This window comes from Lissotriton helveticus, chromosome 2_1 (genome assembly GCF_964261635.1).
Source record: "Lissotriton helveticus chromosome 2_1, aLisHel1.1, whole genome shotgun sequence".
Classification (NCBI taxonomy): domain Eukaryota; kingdom Metazoa; phylum Chordata; class Amphibia; order Caudata; family Salamandridae; genus Lissotriton; species Lissotriton helveticus.
Window position 1 is genome coordinate 4,566,587 of NC_136059.1, and position 20,852 is coordinate 4,587,438.

The 20,852-nt window shown below is 43.6% G+C and overlaps 1 protein-coding gene across 1 annotated transcript in view; it reads left to right on the forward strand.

Annotated features, from left to right (window-relative positions):
- Positions 1-16,151, forward strand: part of LOC144817654 (uncharacterized) — a 36,522-nt gene extending 20,371 nt beyond the window's left edge. The window contains exon 2 of the mRNA XM_078674379.1: positions 5,362-16,151. Coding sequence (XP_078530505.1) covers positions 5,373-7,772 — 2,400 coding nt within the window. The 5' untranslated portion in view covers positions 5,362-5,372 and the 3' untranslated portion in view covers positions 7,773-16,151. The remainder of the gene's footprint in view (positions 1-5,361) is intronic.
- The last annotated feature ends 4,701 nt before the right edge of the window (positions 16,152-20,852 follow it).

Here is a 20,852-nt window from a genome sequence, read left to right on the forward strand (position 1 = left end):
AAACAGGTAAGGCAAGTAGATTTTTTTGCAGGACAAGTAGATTTGTATACAATTTTGTCCCTTGGACAAGTAGATTTTTTAAACAATTCCACACCCCTGCCTCATGGCTTGGAAGTGTGGCCTACTGCAATGTGAATAGTGTGGAATATTCGGAACAACTTCCAACTACTTCCCGCCCAACTGACATTTGGGGTCCATACCGACAATACATTGCGAAACTCGCTCGAGAAACACCTTCCCAGTCACTTCATCCTATCACGTCGACCGGGGTGGGCTAGAGCAAGAGCGGCTCGTAAGCCGCACTCGACAACACATTGCTGTGCGTGCTGCTTGCGCTTGCCCCACGATTCACGAGGCTGAGTGTATGTCGTCTGGTGGTACATTGTCCTCCGCAACAATTATTGTGTCTCGACTGCTATTCATTGGGGTATTTTTATCTGTTCAGTCCACTGCCCTTTTTATTAATGCTCACTTGTGTTTGTTCTATCTTGATGCCCATCCCAGGGATGCGGGGTGCTTAGTGGAGTTTGTCAGGGCTGTGCTGATGACATTGCCCATGGTGGTATTTGACACATCGCGAACCGGCTGACTGTATTGGTCTTGCAATCTCGTAGATATGATTTTGATTTTTTTGTTTTTTACTTTGCTTTAAATTTCTCTGATGTTACTTCTGTTTTATGTTGCTGTATTTCAAAATGTTGAGCCTTGTAACATTCTAAATGCTCAATTCGCAATCCTACTGTGTACACCAGTATTTAACGTGTGATGTTATGTATGGCATCTGATGATTTTTGTACTTGATATGTCATTTGTTTTTTTCCAATGTGGATTGCCTACTATGCTTCAATAAAAACTATTTAAAAAAAAAAAAAAAAAGACATAGCAGGAGTTTTTGGAGTCCTCTGCACAGATTTGGGTGCAACCAGAAAGGACAGCTATGTATCTCGGTACATCTGCTCAGCCTTTCATCCTGGTGTATATTGTATAGGCAATAATGCCCTCTCGTATTTACAGTTTAGCTCCTGTGGAAACGGTTTTTTCATGCGCCAACATTGTGAGTGATTTCATCACAAATTTATGGCAACTGCATTTACAAAATAAACACACAAGTGAAAATTGAGTTGCATGCAGGATTTTTGAAAGCACACTGCACATCTGTATAAAAAGGAGTTTCTTGGCGCTAAAGTGCCCCATGCACATTCAACTTACACACTAAAAAAGCTATTGGTGCTGTGTGCAATTACACGTTCTGTACTCACAAACTCAAATTTACGCTCATCGGTTCATCTGCTCACAAGTATTATTACACCAGTGTTCTGTAATATTACTTGAAAGTAAACATGCTCCAATGTGTAGAGGCTTCAAGTTGCTGAGAGGGAATATCCCCAAAATGTTAATACATCTACCTACGTGTGAGTTTCTGAGCCTTTACATGGGTTTCCTTGCCCTAGTCTTACTCGGGAAGAAGTCAGGGATTTATTTATGTGAAGGACGAGGATAGGAAGACCGGCCTAATTCTGTTCCCAAGGTGGCAATAAGCAATGAATACTTCTCCCAAAATGGGTCTGTTATTTAGGAGAAGTGGCTTTTCCACAAGGTAATACACACTCCCTTTGGAGAAGAAAAGGAAAAGAAACAAAGTGCGCAAGTACTTTGGTTAAGCGATTACACACTTATAATAGTACACTATGTACAATTACGAATGCACTACTAATGCTAGTAGGATGCTACTTTTGGAGCTTCACAAGTGTACGCCTGGAATTATGTATGAATTTCAGAACTACAAGTGTACGCCTGGAACTATGTATGAATTACCGAAATACAGAATTCTACGCCAAATTATATGTGTAAACCTATGCGTGTAGATTTGCATATTTGATATCTGACCTCCCACAGACTAGACTCGCTGGTGGGAGTAGTGTCATTTTTTCAGTGGCCCTAGAGACTTCCACCAGCATCACTGCTGGTGTAGTGGCACTGTAGGTGAATTACCAAGGCTGATAAAAGACCACCCGGTGAAGGGAACAACAGTGGTGCCACGAATCCCCCCTCCCCTTCCCCCAACCCCGATCCAGTGCAGGAAAGTCAAAGCCAGCTTTGAGGCTTGTACAACGGAGATGTGGCCACCAAGAGCTATATTTTGTCTTATGAACCATTACATACCGGCTTCTTACAGCATCATGAATGCAACCTGTTCGTACAACTGACTTTTGCCTTGAAAAAGCCCACGACCAATAGGCCACTAGGGCGAAACACGTGTCGGCTGTCCTTTTTCCGCAGATGTAAGCAAAAAAATAAAAACCACTCACTTGAAACTTTCAAAGAAAGCTTGCATTTTCTCTTTGAACTCTTGTTGACAGATCGTGAGGGCACTATTCTTCAAATTTTCTCTAAAGTGACTCTTGATTGGGAACCGATCCTGAGGCTGTAAGACCCAAGCCTGACAACAAACCGCTTTAGAGGAAGAGTTAAATGGCTACTTTTGTTAATGATTGGTATCTTTGTAATATGTACAGTTTATCAGATTAATTGTACACAACCTAACACCCTGTAATATGTGTACGCAAATATATATATATATATATATATATATATATATATATATATATATATATATATATATATATATATATATATATATATATATATATATATATTCCTTCCACTCTGGTTCCATTCGCTGTTACTGTAGTGCTCACATCGGGTGTGGCGCCCTGCAGCTGAACCACCAGATTTGCTGCTGGAAGGAATTGGTAGTGAACTTTTTATTAATATACGTACACATATAGTTAACCCACTAGAGCAGTGTTTCCCAAACTGTGGTCCGCGGACCCCCAGGGGTCCCTGACACATTCCCAGGGGGTCCGCAGGCAGCAGTCTTAAAAGCACTGCAAAGTATCTTGTATAATTAGCAGTTTGTTTTCAAAGAACAATAAAAGTGTTGAGATAACGCCAGTGAATAATGTCCCTGCTGGAGAGAGACGAGTTTTGTCCAGTGGCAGCTTTGACTTATCTAATGTAGCACAGAGGGTTAATATGCCTACTGCAAAGAAAGTGCACCATGCATTTAAAAAAAAGTATTTTATATGCATAGGTCATTGGGTTACTGCTTTTGTCACAGAGATTCTTTTGTGACAATCTTAATCTAGCACAGTGACCTATAGACTGTCATCAAACTGCAAGTTGGTGACTTGTTTTTTCCCAGTCTTTCATTATCCTGATGCTGCTAAAAAGTGTTATTTGTGTGGAAATACATTTTAAATTTTGATTTTTAAAGTCAATGCTAACCACTGTTATGTTCTGAATCCTGAGTTTGTGCTTCTTCAGACCAAGCACTCATTAAAAATACCTACCAGTATGAATACCATGTAAATTCTACTCCTTGTAGTCTCCTTTGCCTTATGTAAAATGTTCTATTCACTGATTTATACGTATGATTCACTGTCTCCTATATGCGTAGGATGTAAAGTGCTCTGACATCCTATAATGATATGAGAGATGCTATAAAAAATGAAATACACGTGACAGAGGGGTTATGGAGAGATGAGAAGCACTGTTGAAGGGTGATAGTGGGGGAATCATTGAAGAACCCCCAGAAAGATTGTCGTATTCTGGTACATAGTCAGGTCTTCATTTATTATTCTTTAAAAGCGAATATAATTCAATATATAATGATAAATGTGTTGTAGACGACACCATTGTTTCCTAAATTTTTGGGGGGGAGAACCTCCCAAAGCCCCCTTTGTAGTGGTCAGGCTCACTCACTGCACTTGGTGTGCACCGTATGGGGACTGGTCTGAAATCATTTGCCAGGGCTGCTTTGGGTTTCAGTCTGGCCCTGGCAGAAGCAGGAGCCTTGTACTGCGAAATAAAACTAACCATTGAAAAGTTAGTCATGGAAATTCAGCACCAACTTTCTCATTAACCTTTTTCATTTTCTTGCAAATTCTTTCAATATAAAATACAACAGAAGTGGCGGAGAGTGTTGTTACTCTACTTCAGAAACGCAGGTCTGCACCATATTTACAAGAATATAGTGCAGCCCTGCGTTTCCCCTGCGCTGGCGCTACAATTAACAGCAGAAGATTGTTTATGTACAGGAAGGTCGCCCTTCCTGCACATTAACAATCTTGAAATGTCGTTTTGTCACTTCTATGTGTGCTGCTTAATGCAGCACACATGAAAGTTACAAATGTCTTTTTTTAAGATTGTTGATGTGCAGGAAGGGTCACCTTCCTGAACATAAACAATCCAAGGCGTTTTACAAAAACGTGGAGAAATAAAGTATTTCTCCTTGTTTCGCCAAGTTAAGGCCAGGTTTTCCCTGGTCCTAATTTTGGCGCTGCCTCCCATTTACGCTGCCCTTGTAAATAGGGGGCAGCGTCAAAATCAATGGGTGTTGCAGGGGAAACGCCCACCGCAGCACCCACTGCCCATCCCTTTCACGCTAAGCATTGTGTGAAAGGGGCTCTTATTTACAAGGTACCGTTAAACCACGTTAAGTGTCTTAATGGTGCCTTGTAAATAAGTGAAGCCTCTAGCGCCACAGGAACATCGCAAAAAGTGATGTTCCCATAGTGATAGGGGCTTGTGTTAAATTTTTTCGAATTACTGTTTTAACGTTTGAAATTTAAATCCTACAAATTGCTCAGGGGTCCCCGGCTTCCAGTGGTGACTCAATGGGGGTCCTCAGGAGTCAAGAGTTTGGGAACCACTGCACTAGAGGGTATGTATAAGCTTTGAAAATAAGGAAGTAAGAAAGTCAACAACGTATAGAAAATTAAAGTAATCCCACTAGAGGGAACCAATTTGGATGAATGTCGGAGTTCGCCAACACACATGTTTTAATGTATATAAAATGAATGTAAATTAGCATAATAATGAGCAAATGAATTGACAAAGAACTGTATATGTAACATAAAAACTACATCTCCCAGAAAGCATAGAGGCGCTGGCAAACCCCAAACAGGAAATGATGTGGTATGTAATTCAGTATAACATGAGGGGGGAGCCAAGTGGTCGGTTGATCGTGAGCAAGGTAGCTGGAATACCGAAACGCGTAGATCTTTACAGCTGCCCGTGTTAAATCTTAAGAGAATGTAAGAAAATTTAAAAAAAATGCAAAACGACCTGTGGAGTGCGACCCGTTCTGCTTCTCCAGCTGGAGGAATGGTGTGGGAAATATATATATATAAAATCATGTAAGGGCATACTGATATTGATGGGTGGGTAGTTTCTAAGTTTTATGTTTTCTGTACTGTAAGTTGTGTATGGAAACAACAAAACGCAACTAGTAAAAAAAATCTATAATCCACATGGCTGTGTTCTAAATCCAGATCTTATTTTCTGTTTGCTTTACAGATGCTGGGCATATGAATACACATGAAACACAGTGTAGTAAAACCCTTACGGAAAAAATGAAAATGGATACATCGGCACCAGAAGAAATTAAAGCATTGGTTCTGCAGAAAGAAACCTGGAAAGCAACGAACAAGAAAAAAAGGGCTACATCCGCAGTAAAAGAAACGCTGCATCAGTCCTCTGAATATGAGCAAACTAAAGGCAAATTAAACTCCAACAGTGAACAGACGACCCACGCAGAACCGGAGCAAAGTGATCGTTTGTCAGGTGAAAAAAATCCAGGGCCGAACCATGAGCTTTTTTCTCATAAGCAAACTAAGCAGAAACCAAACTCAGAAAAACAAACAGTAAATAAGAAAATGTTTGAATGTACGGAATGTGGGAAAACATTCCGAAATACGTCTGTCTTCAGTAGGCACAAAAAGATCCATTCAGCCATGACTTCATCAACGTCCAAAGGTAAAGATGCTACAAGTGAACATCAACAGGAGGATAAAGCTAACAAACGAAAATATGTGCGTGAGTGCAGTGAATGTGGAAAGACTTTCTCGTCTCCATCACACTTTCTCACACACCAGAGGACGCACACAGGAGAGAAGCCTTATGCATGTGACGAGTGTGGGAGAAGCTTCAATAGGAGAGATGGCCTGAGAAGTCACCGAAGAACCCATACGGGAGAGAAAAGAGAGAAACCCTACACATGTAGTGAATGTGGGAAGAGTTTCTATCCTTTATCACATCTTCTGATACACCAGAGGATTCACACAGGAGAGAAACCTTTTTCATGTGATATATGTGGAAAACGGTTCAGCCAGTCATCACATCTGCCGATACACAGACGAACACATACTGGGGAGAAGCCGTATGTTTGTAGCGTATGTGGGAAGAAGTTTATAGGTGCCTCACATTTAAAAATACATAGTGTCATTCACACAGGAGAGAAGCGCCATAAATGTGAAGAATGTGGGAAGGGCTTTCGTGATACATCGTGCTTGAAACTTCACAAGCGAGTTCACACAGGGGAGAAACCCTATAAATGCAGTGAGTGTGAGAGGTGTTTCGGCCACCCTACTGATCTGACCACCCATAAGCGAACACACACCGGAGAGAAACCGTACACATGCAGTGAGTGTGGAAAGAGTTTTGCACGGCTTGATGGCTTGAGTTCTCATGAACGAACACATACAGGGGAAAAACCATACTTGTGCACAGATTGTGGAAAGAGTTACAGCCATCCTGGTGTTTTGGCAAATCACAAGAAGATACATTCAGGAGTAAAGTCCTATAAATGCAGCAAATGTGGGGAAAGCTTTTTCAACTCGCCTGGACTCTGGAAGCACCAGAGAACTCACACAGGACAGAAGCAGAACGAAGAGAGACCATATGGTTGCAGTGAATGTCCAAAGAGCTTCAAAAGAAAATCACATTTGGAATCGCACACATTTTCACACTCGGATGCGAAACCTTATCCGTGTAGTGAATGTGATAAATCATTTAGACAACCCTCAAATTTGAAAGCACACCAGAAGATACACATTGGAGTAAAACCATGTCCATGTACCAAATGCGGGAAACTTTTTGCCAATAAATTTACCCTTAAAACTCATGAGCAATTGCACACGGGTGTAAAGCCATATGCCTGCAATGAATGTGGAAAAGCATTCAGCCAGTCAGGGAATTTAGCTGTGCATCAGATGATACACTTAGGAGAAACCCCATATTCATGTAGTGAATGTGGGAAAGGTTTCCGGAGTCTGAAGGATCTACAATCGCACCAGCGAACACACACACAAGAAAAACCATATACTTGCACTACGTGTGGTCAGAATTTTAGACATCCACAGCACTTAACGAGACACCATCGACTCCACGCTGGCATTAAACCCTACACATGTAAAAAATGTGGGAAGAGTTTTACTGACTCAGGAACTCTGGTCATTCACAACCGACTTCACACCGGCGAAAGACCATATCCATGCTGTGAATGTGGCAAGGGGTTCACAACGTCGAGTGCTCTGAGAGCACATCAAACATTGCATACGGGCGAGAAACCGTATTCGTGTAGGAAGTGTGACAAGAGCTTCAGACATTCACATCAGTTGACTATCCATCGGCGAACACATACTGGAGAGAAACCGTATGCATGCAATACATGTGGGAAGAGATTCGCTGATCGTGGATCATTGCATAAACACAAACAAATTCACACTGGGGAGAAGCCCTTAGCATGCAGCGAGTGTGAGAAGAGATTTGCGGACTCTCGAGCTCTAGTCAAGCATCAGAGAATACACACCGGAGAGAAGCCTTATGCGTGCAGTGAATGTGGGGAAGCATTTGCTCATACTCGGTCTCTAAACAGACACCAATCCACTCATTCTGAAGTTACAAAATCCACATCGATACAACAATGAAATCATGATAAACACAAATCCAGCCAAACTACAACATTTTTAGTAGTTGGATGCTGATTGCTTGGTGGTTTGGGAATGTTGCCTTTTTGAACAAGGAATTTCATTTTGGATAGAACCAGTACATTGGTGTGTTATTTCATGAAGTTAGATGGGTGGAGCCCACAGAGGGCTTCATAATCCTCTCTATTTTGGAATATTTCCATGCCGATAGGGTTTGAAATTTAGGAAACTCCAGGGACTTCGAGGATGAAGCTGGAGGAGTAGCTGATGCATTTGATTTGTAGTAAGCTCTGATAAAATGATCCACTAACCAGGGGAAAAGAATATAGTTCTTCGGTGAGTTCTTTTGATGCCCTGGTTTCCCGGTTTGGGTATTTGTACTTACATTTGTGTATTTGTAATATAGCTTAAGTTTGGGTTCAATAATGTTTGACATTCTTTTTCACTGCATCTCCGGTCTTCTGAATGCTTGTTTCTGGTGCCATCTATTGTTTGCTTCATCTATTTGTCTTTGTGCAGGTTCCAGTGGGCAAGGAGTTCTGTAGTTTTCTTACTAAGAAAAAATAGCCATAGACCAATAAATCGGAGATATCAAGGACACAGTAGGTTTTGGCTTCTGGTGGCAGACAGCAGCCTGGTCTTTTGGCGAGGAGTTGATAGGCGCTAGTGAATAGGCCAATATAAATGTTCCTCTGGTATGTTTGTACAGTGCTGTCGGTTTGCTTCTTCTCTTGAAGGTGCATCTACCTCAAGTGACGGTATAATGTGAGGCTCTTAGAATGTAGCCAGGTCGCAATCACACTGTGATTGTGGTAATGCCATGAAGATTTGTGAGCGGTGATTAAGCAGTGATGCAAATTAATTATTTGTTTGTACACAGTGTTACTGGCACTCAGAATGTTTGAAAACAAGGGGACTACGGCACAGAAGGCTAAAGCGATTAGCCTAGGATAGTACATTTTGAACATTTTGGGAAGCTATGCTTGATCACATGGAGGTGCACCTGGGGGAATCTGTTGTGTACAGACTCACAAAGAAAGGTACATTGGAAAACTTGCTAGGCCTAGCACTTGGGTAGTGCTCCTGTGAAACCTGTTTTGCATAGACAAGAGGGTGATGTGCCTGTGCAACTAACTGCCCATTGGATAGTGATGCTCTGGCGGAACACATAAGTGTCCCTGAGTGGAGGTGTGTGGGCAAACCGTGGCTGTTTAATGGCATATTTATTTTTACTAGCAATGGACTAAAGCAGGGGTACATAGAAGTGCCTCCTCTCTTTGATGTGTACACCGCTGATCACCCTAAGGTCCTTAATGCAGACAATTCATTGTCACCTGAACCCGGGTCATTCTAATTTGTCAATTGTCTATGTAGAGGACACCGAGCATTTTTTCCCTTTAACCTCTTTGGGCTGGCCATTCAAAACTGGTTTAACTTGACAGCCACATTGGAATAATAAAGCTTTCAAAATTCTAAGTCTGGGGGTTCGTCTGCTATGGTGGGTAAACACTTCAGACACTTCAAGGTATATATGGTTGTGGCAACCCTAATAGTGCACAACAATCTGTGTGTAACATCTAGAGTAAAGCTTTCAAGCGTGTAATGGTGTTGTACAACACGGCCCCTGTTCTGTTGCCGAGCTGGAGCTTTATTATGAGCGCACTGTATCTACTTCCTTGTTACTTCATTGTGTGATGCAGCACTAGCTTTGTCATATATGCACATACTCCAAGAGACCCGTGTAACACTGCCTGTTAATTAACGCTTGTCGCTTCTTTCTGCACCTCTAGAACTCCGTAAGTATTCACTCTTGATGTACCTTTATTTCTGTCCAGTCTCTCTTGATAATTCCAACACGTGTTCACACTAAACAACATGTCTACCCCTGTCAAGGCATTCTTTCTTTAAGCTTTCTCAAATGCAGTATGCCTTGCTGTAGTTTACTTTTAAGAAAACATTTTAATTTAATTGAAAAATCATTCCTGATCTTGTAGATTCTTGAGCCTCTACTTTATACAAAATGTATTGAATGTAATGTCACAATTGTTCTAAACTCACTCCTGTGATGCTTTGTAATGATGTAATGGATTTAAGATGACTTGTAATCTCTTCACATATTTATAATTTTATAAGTTGAATCTACAAAACCTAATCAACTGTACTAAAATGAAAAACAAAACTTTGCTTGCTGGAGAATCCTCTTAAACCTATGTTAAGGTCTATTTCAGAAAAGGCTTTTCTGTTCTGTCAAAGATGAGACGCATCATGGGATGAATTGTCAGACTAGAAGTCGCTGCATGTCCTAATCAGGGGTGAGTAAAAGACCTAAGTAGAGACGTGAAAACTTAGAATGAATCCATCCAAAAGAAAGCCCAAGAGAGTCATTTGATGACAAATTAAGCGTACGTAGATGTTTGCCAAGTTGTTTAACACAAATGGCCAGCTTCCTTTTTGTAAAGGTCATGCCTCTCTGACCATCTGGTAAAGACAGAAACTGGAGGCCCTCAGTTATGAATAATGCTGAATGGATGCTGCTTGCATTCATAGCGTTCACACAGGTTCCAAGTCCGTCTCAATCTGAAGTGAAACTTAGTCATCTGATGCCGCTCTGTCTTGCCAAAATCGGTTGCATCGTGTCCCTGTGCAGTCCTTGGCATTCATGATAATGGTTCAAGATATGACATTGAAAAGGGCAAGATATCCATTCCTAGAGATGTGCACGTAGGAAACAAAACCCAGGAGGAGACCAAAATGTCCCGCACTCATAAGCACCAGAAATTAACAGTATTGCCTGTCTGTTTGTAATTTCAATCTTTCATACATAGTGTAGGAAAGTAGGATCTGCTTTCAGGGTCATACTCCAGTTCAGAGAGCCGTTGTCTCCTGGTCTGGCGCAAAACTGGACCAAGGACACGGTGCACTACTTCCTCTGGGAGGAACCCCTGAACGTTCCAACCCTTACCTGTGGGTGGTCCCTTAGATTTGTCGTGGGACAGGATTCAAATCCAACACCACTTCAACTTCGACCATCTGGGCACCCTGAATGTCGCTGGACTTCACTTTGGGGAACCGAGACTGCAACTGGGAAGACTCCTGCTGCTCCTGGTCTCATCGTCGTCCTGCAAGTCTGCTGCAACGTCTGTGCCTGTGCTCCATACATGATCCCTCCAAGGCCTGTGGACATCCAAGTCACCTGAAGGAATCGCCACTGGAGTGAAGTAGTCTTTTCCCTGCATCTGCAGGCACCGCAGCAAAGCTGACCAGTATGCAGTTTGTGTGCTCCTACGGACTCTGAAAGGTTCAGCAACACAGGTGGTGGTTCTGCAACTCCTTCCAGGCCTGCACTCTCTTCCGAGCAAGTTGGAGGCTAGTATCCCTTGTCGGAGCCACTGGAGCAGTACCCCTGTGTACAGTGCTGACTTGCTTTTGCCAAGGCTTGTTTACTCTCTCCTCCAGCTCCAAGCATCCTCTGGATGGATGGATGGATGGATGGGTTTTTATATAGCGCAATATCACCGCCAGGTCTCAAAGCGCTTTGCATTGGGAACCGGTCCTGGTTTTTCCCAGTGAGATAGCCCCTACTGGGTATCCCCAAGGTGAAAGCCAGGCATCCCGCCGCAGGGGGCCGTAGTGGAGATTAAGCAAGCTATTGCCCAGAATTGCAGAGTGTGAACCTGTGATTTGAGTAGGCACCGAAGCGAGAATTACCGAGTCCGTGGACATTTTGGGCTCAAGACCCTGCCGCGTCGGGAATTGAACCCTGGTCCCAGGTCTGATCTCAGCGTCCGGGTCTGCCTCCTCTAACCAGTGAGCCACACTTCTGTAACCAAGATCTTCGCCTGCACCGCATCCTGCACACCGTGGGCCTTCATCCTTTGGTGAGCTGCTCCTCTTGCGACGCCTATGCCTTCGGCCTATGGGTCCTCTTGAGGGTCATCTTTGATTCCAGTTTGCCTGCCTGTGGTGAGTCACTTACACCTTGCTGGTCCCTTCACTGCACCTTTTTCATCCACTGTCTCTTACCGCTGCCAAGGCTTGTTGGTGCTCCTGCCGGTCACTGACCCCGTGGCTCTCGACATCCAACGTGGGACAGCTCGTGAACGGCTCCTTTTCTTCCTCAATGTCGCCTGGTCCGTGCAGCGGCAACTTCAAGGGCACAGTCAACTCTCCTGCATTCACAAAATCGGTGGGCAATCGTCTTCCGTGCCTCCTGGACACTCTTCAGTGGCATAGACTCTCTCCCCTTTGCTTGCAGGTACCCCTCATCTTGAATTCACCTTTGGGTTCCACCGCACACTTTCACCTTCATCAGCGGCATCTTTCTGAAGTCCTTCATTGTGGTCTACGGCGGTTTCCGATGTCGCTTCGCACCTATGCACCCGGCTTCCCTGGTGTATCCCGGTTCCTGGGATATCCACGGGTGGGGTGAATCCAACCTTCCATCTTCCACAATGTTTCTTCAGGGTCAGCTGTGAAGGGTCCTTTTTTAAAATTGCAACGGCGACTTGCCCATAGACTTACATTGAATACTCTGTAGTGTTCCCACTTTGCACTCGGCCTCCGTGGGGTTCCTAGATACCTTGGGCGGTTCCTTGGGTTCCCGACTCTTCTACATTCTTGACTTAAGTCGTAGATCGCATTCCTCGTTATCCCCACTGCTTTTCAATCTTTACCTAAGACCTTTGATTCATTCACTAAAAAATAGAAATATCACTGTATTTAATTATGCAGATGATCTTCAGATTATCTTCTCCCTCAGCTCCCCTAACGCCGTGAGTGAGTTTCAATCAACCATGCTTCATATCCAGCGTTGGATGGATATGAACCATCTGAAGCTCAACCCTGGCAAAACAGAGCTGGTTCTGCCTGGGAACAGCAAGAACAGTTGGAGTCTGCAATTTTGGCCTCTTGAACTTGGTCCCTCCCCCATCCCTTCATCCTCCGTGAAAAGCCTGGGTATCACTATGAATGCTGACCTCTCGCTTCGCGGACAGGTTGGCTCCGTGATCTCTTCCAGTGTCCATCAATTGCGGAAAATAAGGAAAATAGCCCACCTCTTAACCCATTCTGCTCTAATCCAGGTGGTGATTGTACTTATTCTGTCACGGCTTGACTTCTCCAACTCTATCTATCTTGGCCTTCCACTTGGTTTGCAAAAACGGCTTCAGATGGTTCAGAACCAGGCAGCCAGACTGATATATAAACAGCCTAAGTGGTCGCCAGCTAGATCTTATCTGGCACAACTTCACTGGATCCCGATACCTCATCGAGTATCCTTCAAGACGGGTTGCCTAGCCTTTAAAGCCTTCCATGGAAACAGCCCTAGATTCATTAGTCGCATACTTACCAAATACACCCCCGACGTAGCCTCCGTTCAGCCCACCATCTTCTGCCCAACACCCCGTCTTTCAGACTGAACCGTCAGGGAGGGTGTAGTTTTTCTCATCGGGCCCCAAGACTTTGGAACTCCCTTCCTCTAGCTTTGAGAAGTTGTAACGATCTCCTCCTCTTCAGGAAATCTTTGAAAACATGGCTATTTGAGCAAGCATATGCCTAGTATCCTGATCATATCTGACTTCAGCAATCAGCGCCATGAAACCCTCAGGTGTACGCGCGCTTAATAAATTCCCACTAACATAACATTCCGCTATTTTAGTGAACGGTTTGGTCTCCCCCTGGAGAACACTGTATTTTGTGCTATTTACGAATTCTTTTGGCAAAGTATTGTTTGTATTGTGTTTATATCTCTGGGTAGTAGATATTGCATTGTGTTAGTGAGTGCTAATAATAAATACATTTTTTTTATAACTACACTGTTTGGTTCTTTTTCACTTAATCTATACCAGAAGATTACGTACTGGTAAAACAAGCTGCTTTAGACTCCTTCTGGACTAGGCCTGAAGGCTGCTCTCCACAGCTACCACTTAGAGAGCTTCTTAGGTTGTCCAAGACAACTAAAATCACCATAAGAGTTGTCTAGAGTGGTGCAGGGTGCTACACTCCCATAAGTGAGCATCATATACCAAGCCAGCCTCCTACACATGGCAATCAAGCATGGATAGGTAACCTTTGGTGAAAGTACCCTGCCCGCAGTAGAAGCTACTCTTAGCCAGACCCAGTGGGACACCACCCTAACCGTGTTATCAGGCATAGCTTGAAAGTGCAGTCCCACCAAACCCTGGCAAAGCTGTACAAATGCATACCCGATAAAAGAAATCTAGGTTCAGGGAAAAGACACCAAACAGTTGATACTGAAACAACAAATCATCTTAGCCTTCTGTCATTAATAATCCCTTTCTGTGTCTGCTCACTAAATTCTTGACAGAAAGGAGGCTGAGAAGGACCTTGGAGCACATGTGTCCTCGCACAGCCCCTCTACCTCAGGGGTCGGGTCTCTAACCCCCTGGTGCAAGGACTCAATCAGTGCACCAATTTGAACTAGAAATCAAGTTGGACTGCAACCCGTACACAACCAAGTGAACAATACTATGTAGTAAGGGGCAGATTTATGTTGGTAATGCGCCACGTTTGCATCACGCAACTGCGGTGTAAACGTGGCGCATCCCTACGACCAATTTAGGCAGATGCGTCACGTTGTAAAGCCCTTCGCCACATGTGGGCGTTCCGGCGCAGGGTTGGCGTTCCGGGGCAGGTGCGCCTCGCAAAAGTGGCTGAGTGAAATCTATAAGATTTCACTCAGTCACTTTCAGGCCAATGCTGCGTCAAAACCCTGCGCCTGCTTGAAGCAGGCGTAAGGCTTGACGCAGCATTGGACAGATAGGGCACCCCCGAGCTTTGCTCCAGCAATGCGCCACCTTTACGGCACAGATGCGTCGCGCATCTGTGCCGTTTTTGCACCATGGTGCGCCGCATTGTAAATGCGGCGCACCATCGGTGGCGGAGCTGCGGCGCAAAATAACTGGCGCATCCCTGGGGATGCGCCAGTTATCATAAATCTGCCCCTGGGTGTTTACTACTAACAGTCAGTTCAACAAAATGAGATCTGGGACACAATGGAACTCCAAACTTTAATTTGTAAAAGAATAACCCACTCAAATTAGCACTAAGAAACATGTATTTTACAATGTTTATTTTAGAATCTTAATGTAGTTCATATAATGTGAATGTTAACTGTGCAGAATTCAAAGAGAAAACAGCATGAAGATTTCTAACAAGGTTGAGTTTTTATCATCCTAACCCCCTTCTGGCCGTTTCTAAGCTCTGTGCCACATTTTTAGCTGAAGCAGTTAATAGCAGGCGTGTGTTTCTGAGATGCATCACACAGCATACCTGTGTTTTCGTTATGAAATAGAAAGCCAGCTATTCTCTAGTGCAGCCTGTTGAGGGCTGTAAAATAAACCATGAACGGCTGAAGGCCACTTCTTGCTGTCCCCAATTTCGCCTCTGATTGAAGCGCTGCAAACTGGTGTGACCGCTGGTGTGACTGCTTGTGTGACCGCTGGTGTGATAGCGTTTGTGCGAAGTCCCTTTCTAACTGTGACTCAATACTTGGGTTTTTATAGTATCTGATCAACAATTGTATCGGATATTCTGAAAACAAATGGAGAGCTTGCAGACACTAAATATCAACGACGCTAAAGAATAACCGCTTCGCTGCAGCGCGAATTCCGCTGCTGTGCTGGGACCTTCCAATCCTGGGCATGGCTCGGACAGACCGCGGCCGTCGTGCGCGCACGCCCACCGTGACTCATAATGGCGAATTCCGCTGCTGCGCTGGGACATTCCAATCCTGGACATGGCTCGGACAGACCCCGGCCGTCGTGCGCGCACGCCCACCGTGACTCGTAATGGCGAATTCCGCTGCTGTGCTGGGACATTCCAACCCTGGGCATGGCTCGGACAGACCCCGGCCGTCGTGCACACTCGCCCACCGTGACTCATAATGGCCCGGGCCATCATGAGCATGGAAGAGGATAATGGAAACAACAGCGCTTTCTCGATTATCATATACATTATAGGTAACCAGCATTGTAAACATCAAAAACATGCCATCTTAGACAGTAAGTGAACCTGATGCAACACGTCTTGAAAACTTCATAAGTTTGCAAGACGTGTTGAAAGCGTATGAGGACATGCAGAGAATAGAAATAGTAGAGACTGATCGAACCATACAATGGAAATAGAAAAGCTTGAATGGGAGCTGTCACAATGTTCACAACAGTCACAGAATGTGAATTGAGATAAATGCATTTAAAACATCATATAAACAGCATAACATGCAAAAAATACTGCATACAAAAGAATATATAATGCTATATGTATTTTAATAACATAATATATAATGCTATATGTGTTTTAATAACAGAATATATAATGCTATATTTGCATTAATAAACTAACAAATGAAAACCAAGTAAATCATTTTGTTTCTTTTTTTATGTTGCTGGGTGCACAATCGTCCTTTGGCATGCTTTTCATCATTTTGTACCCTGAAATCTGGGACATTCAATTACCTTTTTATGTATGAAACAAAATTTGAGACAAATTCTTTTTTTCACCCCCAATCCATTACGAAGGAATCGAGTTTCCAGGATATCCCGGTTTTAGTTTTCCAAAGGAGTTGGAGCACTGGAAGTGGCAGAGGAGTGATCAGTGCAGCAACCTTTCGTTGTTGGCTTGGCGACCCCTGATGTGAAGGTGATGGGCAGACGCATTGAAATAGGTCTTATAGGTCCAGAGAATCCGGAGATGGAGGCATTTATTGTGGCATGATTCTGTTATGCAGTTATAAACACGCACCGGCACCTTCCCGCACAGCGGTATTAGCAAAAACCTTGCTGATTTAAAACATCTTAAATTGTTGCCAATAACCACGTTCAAAATGTGAAACTCCAAGTGTAATCTCAAAAAAAACGTTCTTTTTTTATTGCAAATAACTCTCCACAATCATATAATAATAAAACATACTGTACAAAATGTATTGTTTTTTGTAACATATGCATGACATCATATTTATAAACCACGATGAATTCATATTGTTGTTGTCCCTTCCCAATGCATTTTGGGATGTATAAATCCTTTGTCCGGGGAACCGGTTCAGAAAACAACTTTGCGTCACTCAAAGGCTGAGATGAATTGCGGACGTTTAGACATTGAAACCGAAGAGAACGCTTGAGGCCCATAATATTTCCAGGTGCCAGACCAGATCTGGAACCTTTTTTCCTCCCCGATAGCTCTCCAGTGCCAAAAGGTGGTGGTCTGTGACTCCACTCACCACTCCTCGTGCCTTCAGAAGTGACCACACCAGCCTACATACTACGCTGCCTGGTAAGCTGGTGTCGGCTTGTACGGTTTTCTCTGTGGCCAACCGCGGTCTTTATGCACATTGGTGCAGTATATAGAAATGATTTCCTTCTGCGCTTATTGTCTCTGGTGAGGCAGTTCAGGCTCAGCCAAGCCTGAAGGAAATACTAAAGGGCAGATGTATCAAGCATTTTGCGACTCGCAAAGGCTGAAATTCAAAGAATTTCGGCCTTTGCAAATCGCAAATGTTTTTTTTCCATGATTTTGAATGTATCAAAAATATGCAAATTAAAAAATCGCAAAGATTAGCGATTCCTTAATTTGCCATAGCATTTAAGGAATCGCAAATTTTGTGATTCCTTAAATGCTATGGGGCAGATTTATGAAGGCCTTGCGCCGCCGGTGCGTCATTTTTAACATGGGAAAAAGTGATGCATCGGCGGCGCAAGGCCTTCATAAATCTGCCCCTATGTATGTAGCATTTTTCTTTTGCGAATTTTGGTTAAGGAATCGCAAATTACCACCAACTTGTAGTTGATGGTAATTTGCGAAGTCCTCAACAAATGCACAATTTTGCATTTTTTAAGGTGGCATGTGATGCGCACACATGCCCATGGGGCATGTATGTGCGCCATATGCACACATATGTACATTTCAGGGGTGCAGCAGGGTGTCTTTCAGACACCCCTGCACCCTTGAAATAATTCTCAAATTGCGATTGGCAAATTGCGAATTCGCAATTTGAGAATTACTTCACAATCATTCCTATGGGCCGGAGGCCCATAGGAATGCATGGGAAATTATTCCTTATTTGCGAATTCGCAAAATGGGAATTCGCAAATAAGGAAGTGTAAGGAATCGCTAAAAAATAGCGATTTTTTTTCATACATTCCATTTTGCAATTTCTAAATAGCGATTCCTTAAAAATCGCTATTTAGGAATCGCAAAATGGAATCTTGATACAGCTGCCCCTAAGTTCTTTGTAGGAGACTTCCTAATTTTATTTGGAATGCTCCACAGCAACTCCGTCACGCACGATGCGCTCAGAAGTTAATCATTTCTGCATATGATGTATCAAAAACAATTAAAGATGTTTTAGACTAGGCATACCCAACATATTTAATTATTGGAAATTGCGGTGTTGAACAACACGCTGGGTGCATCCCACCGTGTTCTATGGTTCTCAGTGCAGTAACAGAGGTGGGGTGTTCAGTGTTCATTCCACAACGTGAGGCAGGAAAGTGTTCTTCACACCAATCCAAGGGCATGGGCTTTTGAGACTCATAGAAATGAAAGGTAGTAGTGATGAGGGTGGTTACTTCTTGTAGGAGCCACATCATGTGTGTGATTTCTGCTACTACTTTCTACCTCCTCAACACTTAATAAGGTATGATTGGCATCTTTTTTTAGCCATTACTTTGGTAAATTGTCAACTTCTAAGGTTCAAACATGGGCCTCCCATTCATGAACTGCCAAGGCACTTTACCAGATTTTAATGTTTGTAGCGCCCAGTGCAGCGGTCTGATGGCTTATCTTTGTTGTAGTTGTAAAATACCTTCGTCTTCTTTCACAAGGTAATGGGCTGATGGCATTTATGGTACTTTTTGCGTACATCCATTTTGAGTATGTTTGCATGCCTTTTTTATTAACTGTTTTTTATTTTTTTTACATAATTCCTCTTAGTTTCTTTAATTATTGCAGCAGTTTCTCTTTCTGAGTAAGTTTGCATTTTATAATAGATCATGAAGCCTAATAATATGGAACGTTTACCTTTCACAGGATGTGGACCCAGCAGGAAATCAATTAAGTCCATTTTTCACTAATTGTGAACAGATGCTCCTTCTCAGCAGTAACGCTGGAATGTGCTAACCAATGTTGGCACAGCGTACCCACGCTATATGTGGTAACGGTTACAGGTGTATGTCTATCATACCCAGGGGCAGACTTACAAGCCCCTTGTGCCGTCATTGCGTCACTTTATTTAAGCAGCAACGGTGCAATCAATGCGGCCAATTTACAATATGTCGCATCTAGGGAGGTGCGTCATGTTCTAAAGCCCAGCATCACATTATACCTACGTCAGGTAATGTATGCAGGGTGAGCGTTCACACGCAAAATACGATGAACTCATGCAGTGAAATTTACAACATTTCACTGCGTCACTCTACGCCTTCACTGCGTCAAAATCCCTACGCCTGCTCAGACCAGGGGTAAGGAATGACGGAGGCCTTTTTGAATGGAACTGACTTGTCTGTTGTGGCACATTGCCGGAGTTCCGTTACTCTCATCGGCAACTCCAGCGATGCGTCACTTTTTCGCCATCCGAAGGGTCCGAATTTCTGATGCATCTGTTAATCCTTTCGCCATGGCGTGCCGTATTGCAAATACAGCGCATCCATGGTGCGCAAGGACATTTGGTGCTGGCGCAAAGAAACTTACGCATTTATGTAGATGTGTCAGTTCCCTGTAAATCTGCCCCCTAGTGTCTGGGAGATTAGCTAAAGGATCAGGAGTTTTGGAGAGAAATCCACGCATACATACATCAATATCAATAGGCCATAAGTCTATCTCCTCAGAGTGTAACAAGAGCAGGAAAAAGTGACCGTTATCCCTCAAAGGAGTGACATAATTTCCTTTTCCAGAACTTCCTGGACCCCTGCCCTGTAGTGATGTCACTTCCGTTGGAGAACCGCAGCCTTAAGGCCCGGCGGCGCAGGTTACACCTAAGATCCCCAGGATTCACCTGCCTTGTCAGAGACACGGACTCTTCATCTGGCGTAGAAGATAGTATTTATTAGCTGCAGCTAGCACAGTGGTCTTAGAAGTCGTCGGTAAACGAGGTTCAAAAGAGACTGCCACTTAACTCCGTGGCGCACAGGTTTATATATGGTACAAGACAATGCAAAATGTAATCACACAAGAGCATGAGACGTAGACAAACGTTATAAACAATGCTTTAAGTCCAAAGTAACTCAGGATCCCGGTTGTGTTTGTCACTCGACCCCTTACGCAAATTACAACCGAATCCACAGAAATTCGATTTACGAGTAGAGAAAACACAGCTGTATGTGTTAGAAGGACAGTCGTGAAACAGGAGAAAGCATGAGACATGTAGCGAAGGACAGCAGAGAAGATAACTTAAAGGAAAGAATGGTGCGAACCTACAAATAGTCCGGCCGGGGATTAATCAGCTCAGACAGGAATTAGTGTACTCTGCCAGACCCTGACACTCGTTAGTAAACATAGGCAAAGAAGCCACCTGACACGTGAATTCAGGAACAACAAAAACATCGCGTTCGCCGCGCTGCCTGAGTGAGGGCAACATAAAATGGCGGCGACTACAAAATGGAGGTTGTGCACAAACAAATTCGTAATTTACAGAACCTCACCGTGCCACATGATCGTGGTAAGTCATGTGACTGTGGTTTGACATCACCTTAGCTGACGTGACCAGACTGTGATAAGATCATGTGACTGGGGTTATGATTTCACTATGGTCATGTGACCCAAGTTGTAAGCGCACAGGCTGGAAAGTGGGCCTTAAGTATTGCACAACACCATAGGCCTCGCCTCTTGGGCTCCCCCCTTAAGCAGGATGCAGATGGTAGGAATTCATAGCAGTCCTGTATGACAAAGTATGTCACGTGCTGCTGTAGATACATGTCAAGGCCTAGAGCACTATACAATGCTGCAGTACTAGCGGGGTCATCGCAGGGTACGCTGCCTGCACCTTCATATCAGCTATCCACGATTTTGATGCAACACGTGTGGTGCAAGGAAGTAAGCGTTGCACATATGTGTCCGAACACGCCGAGC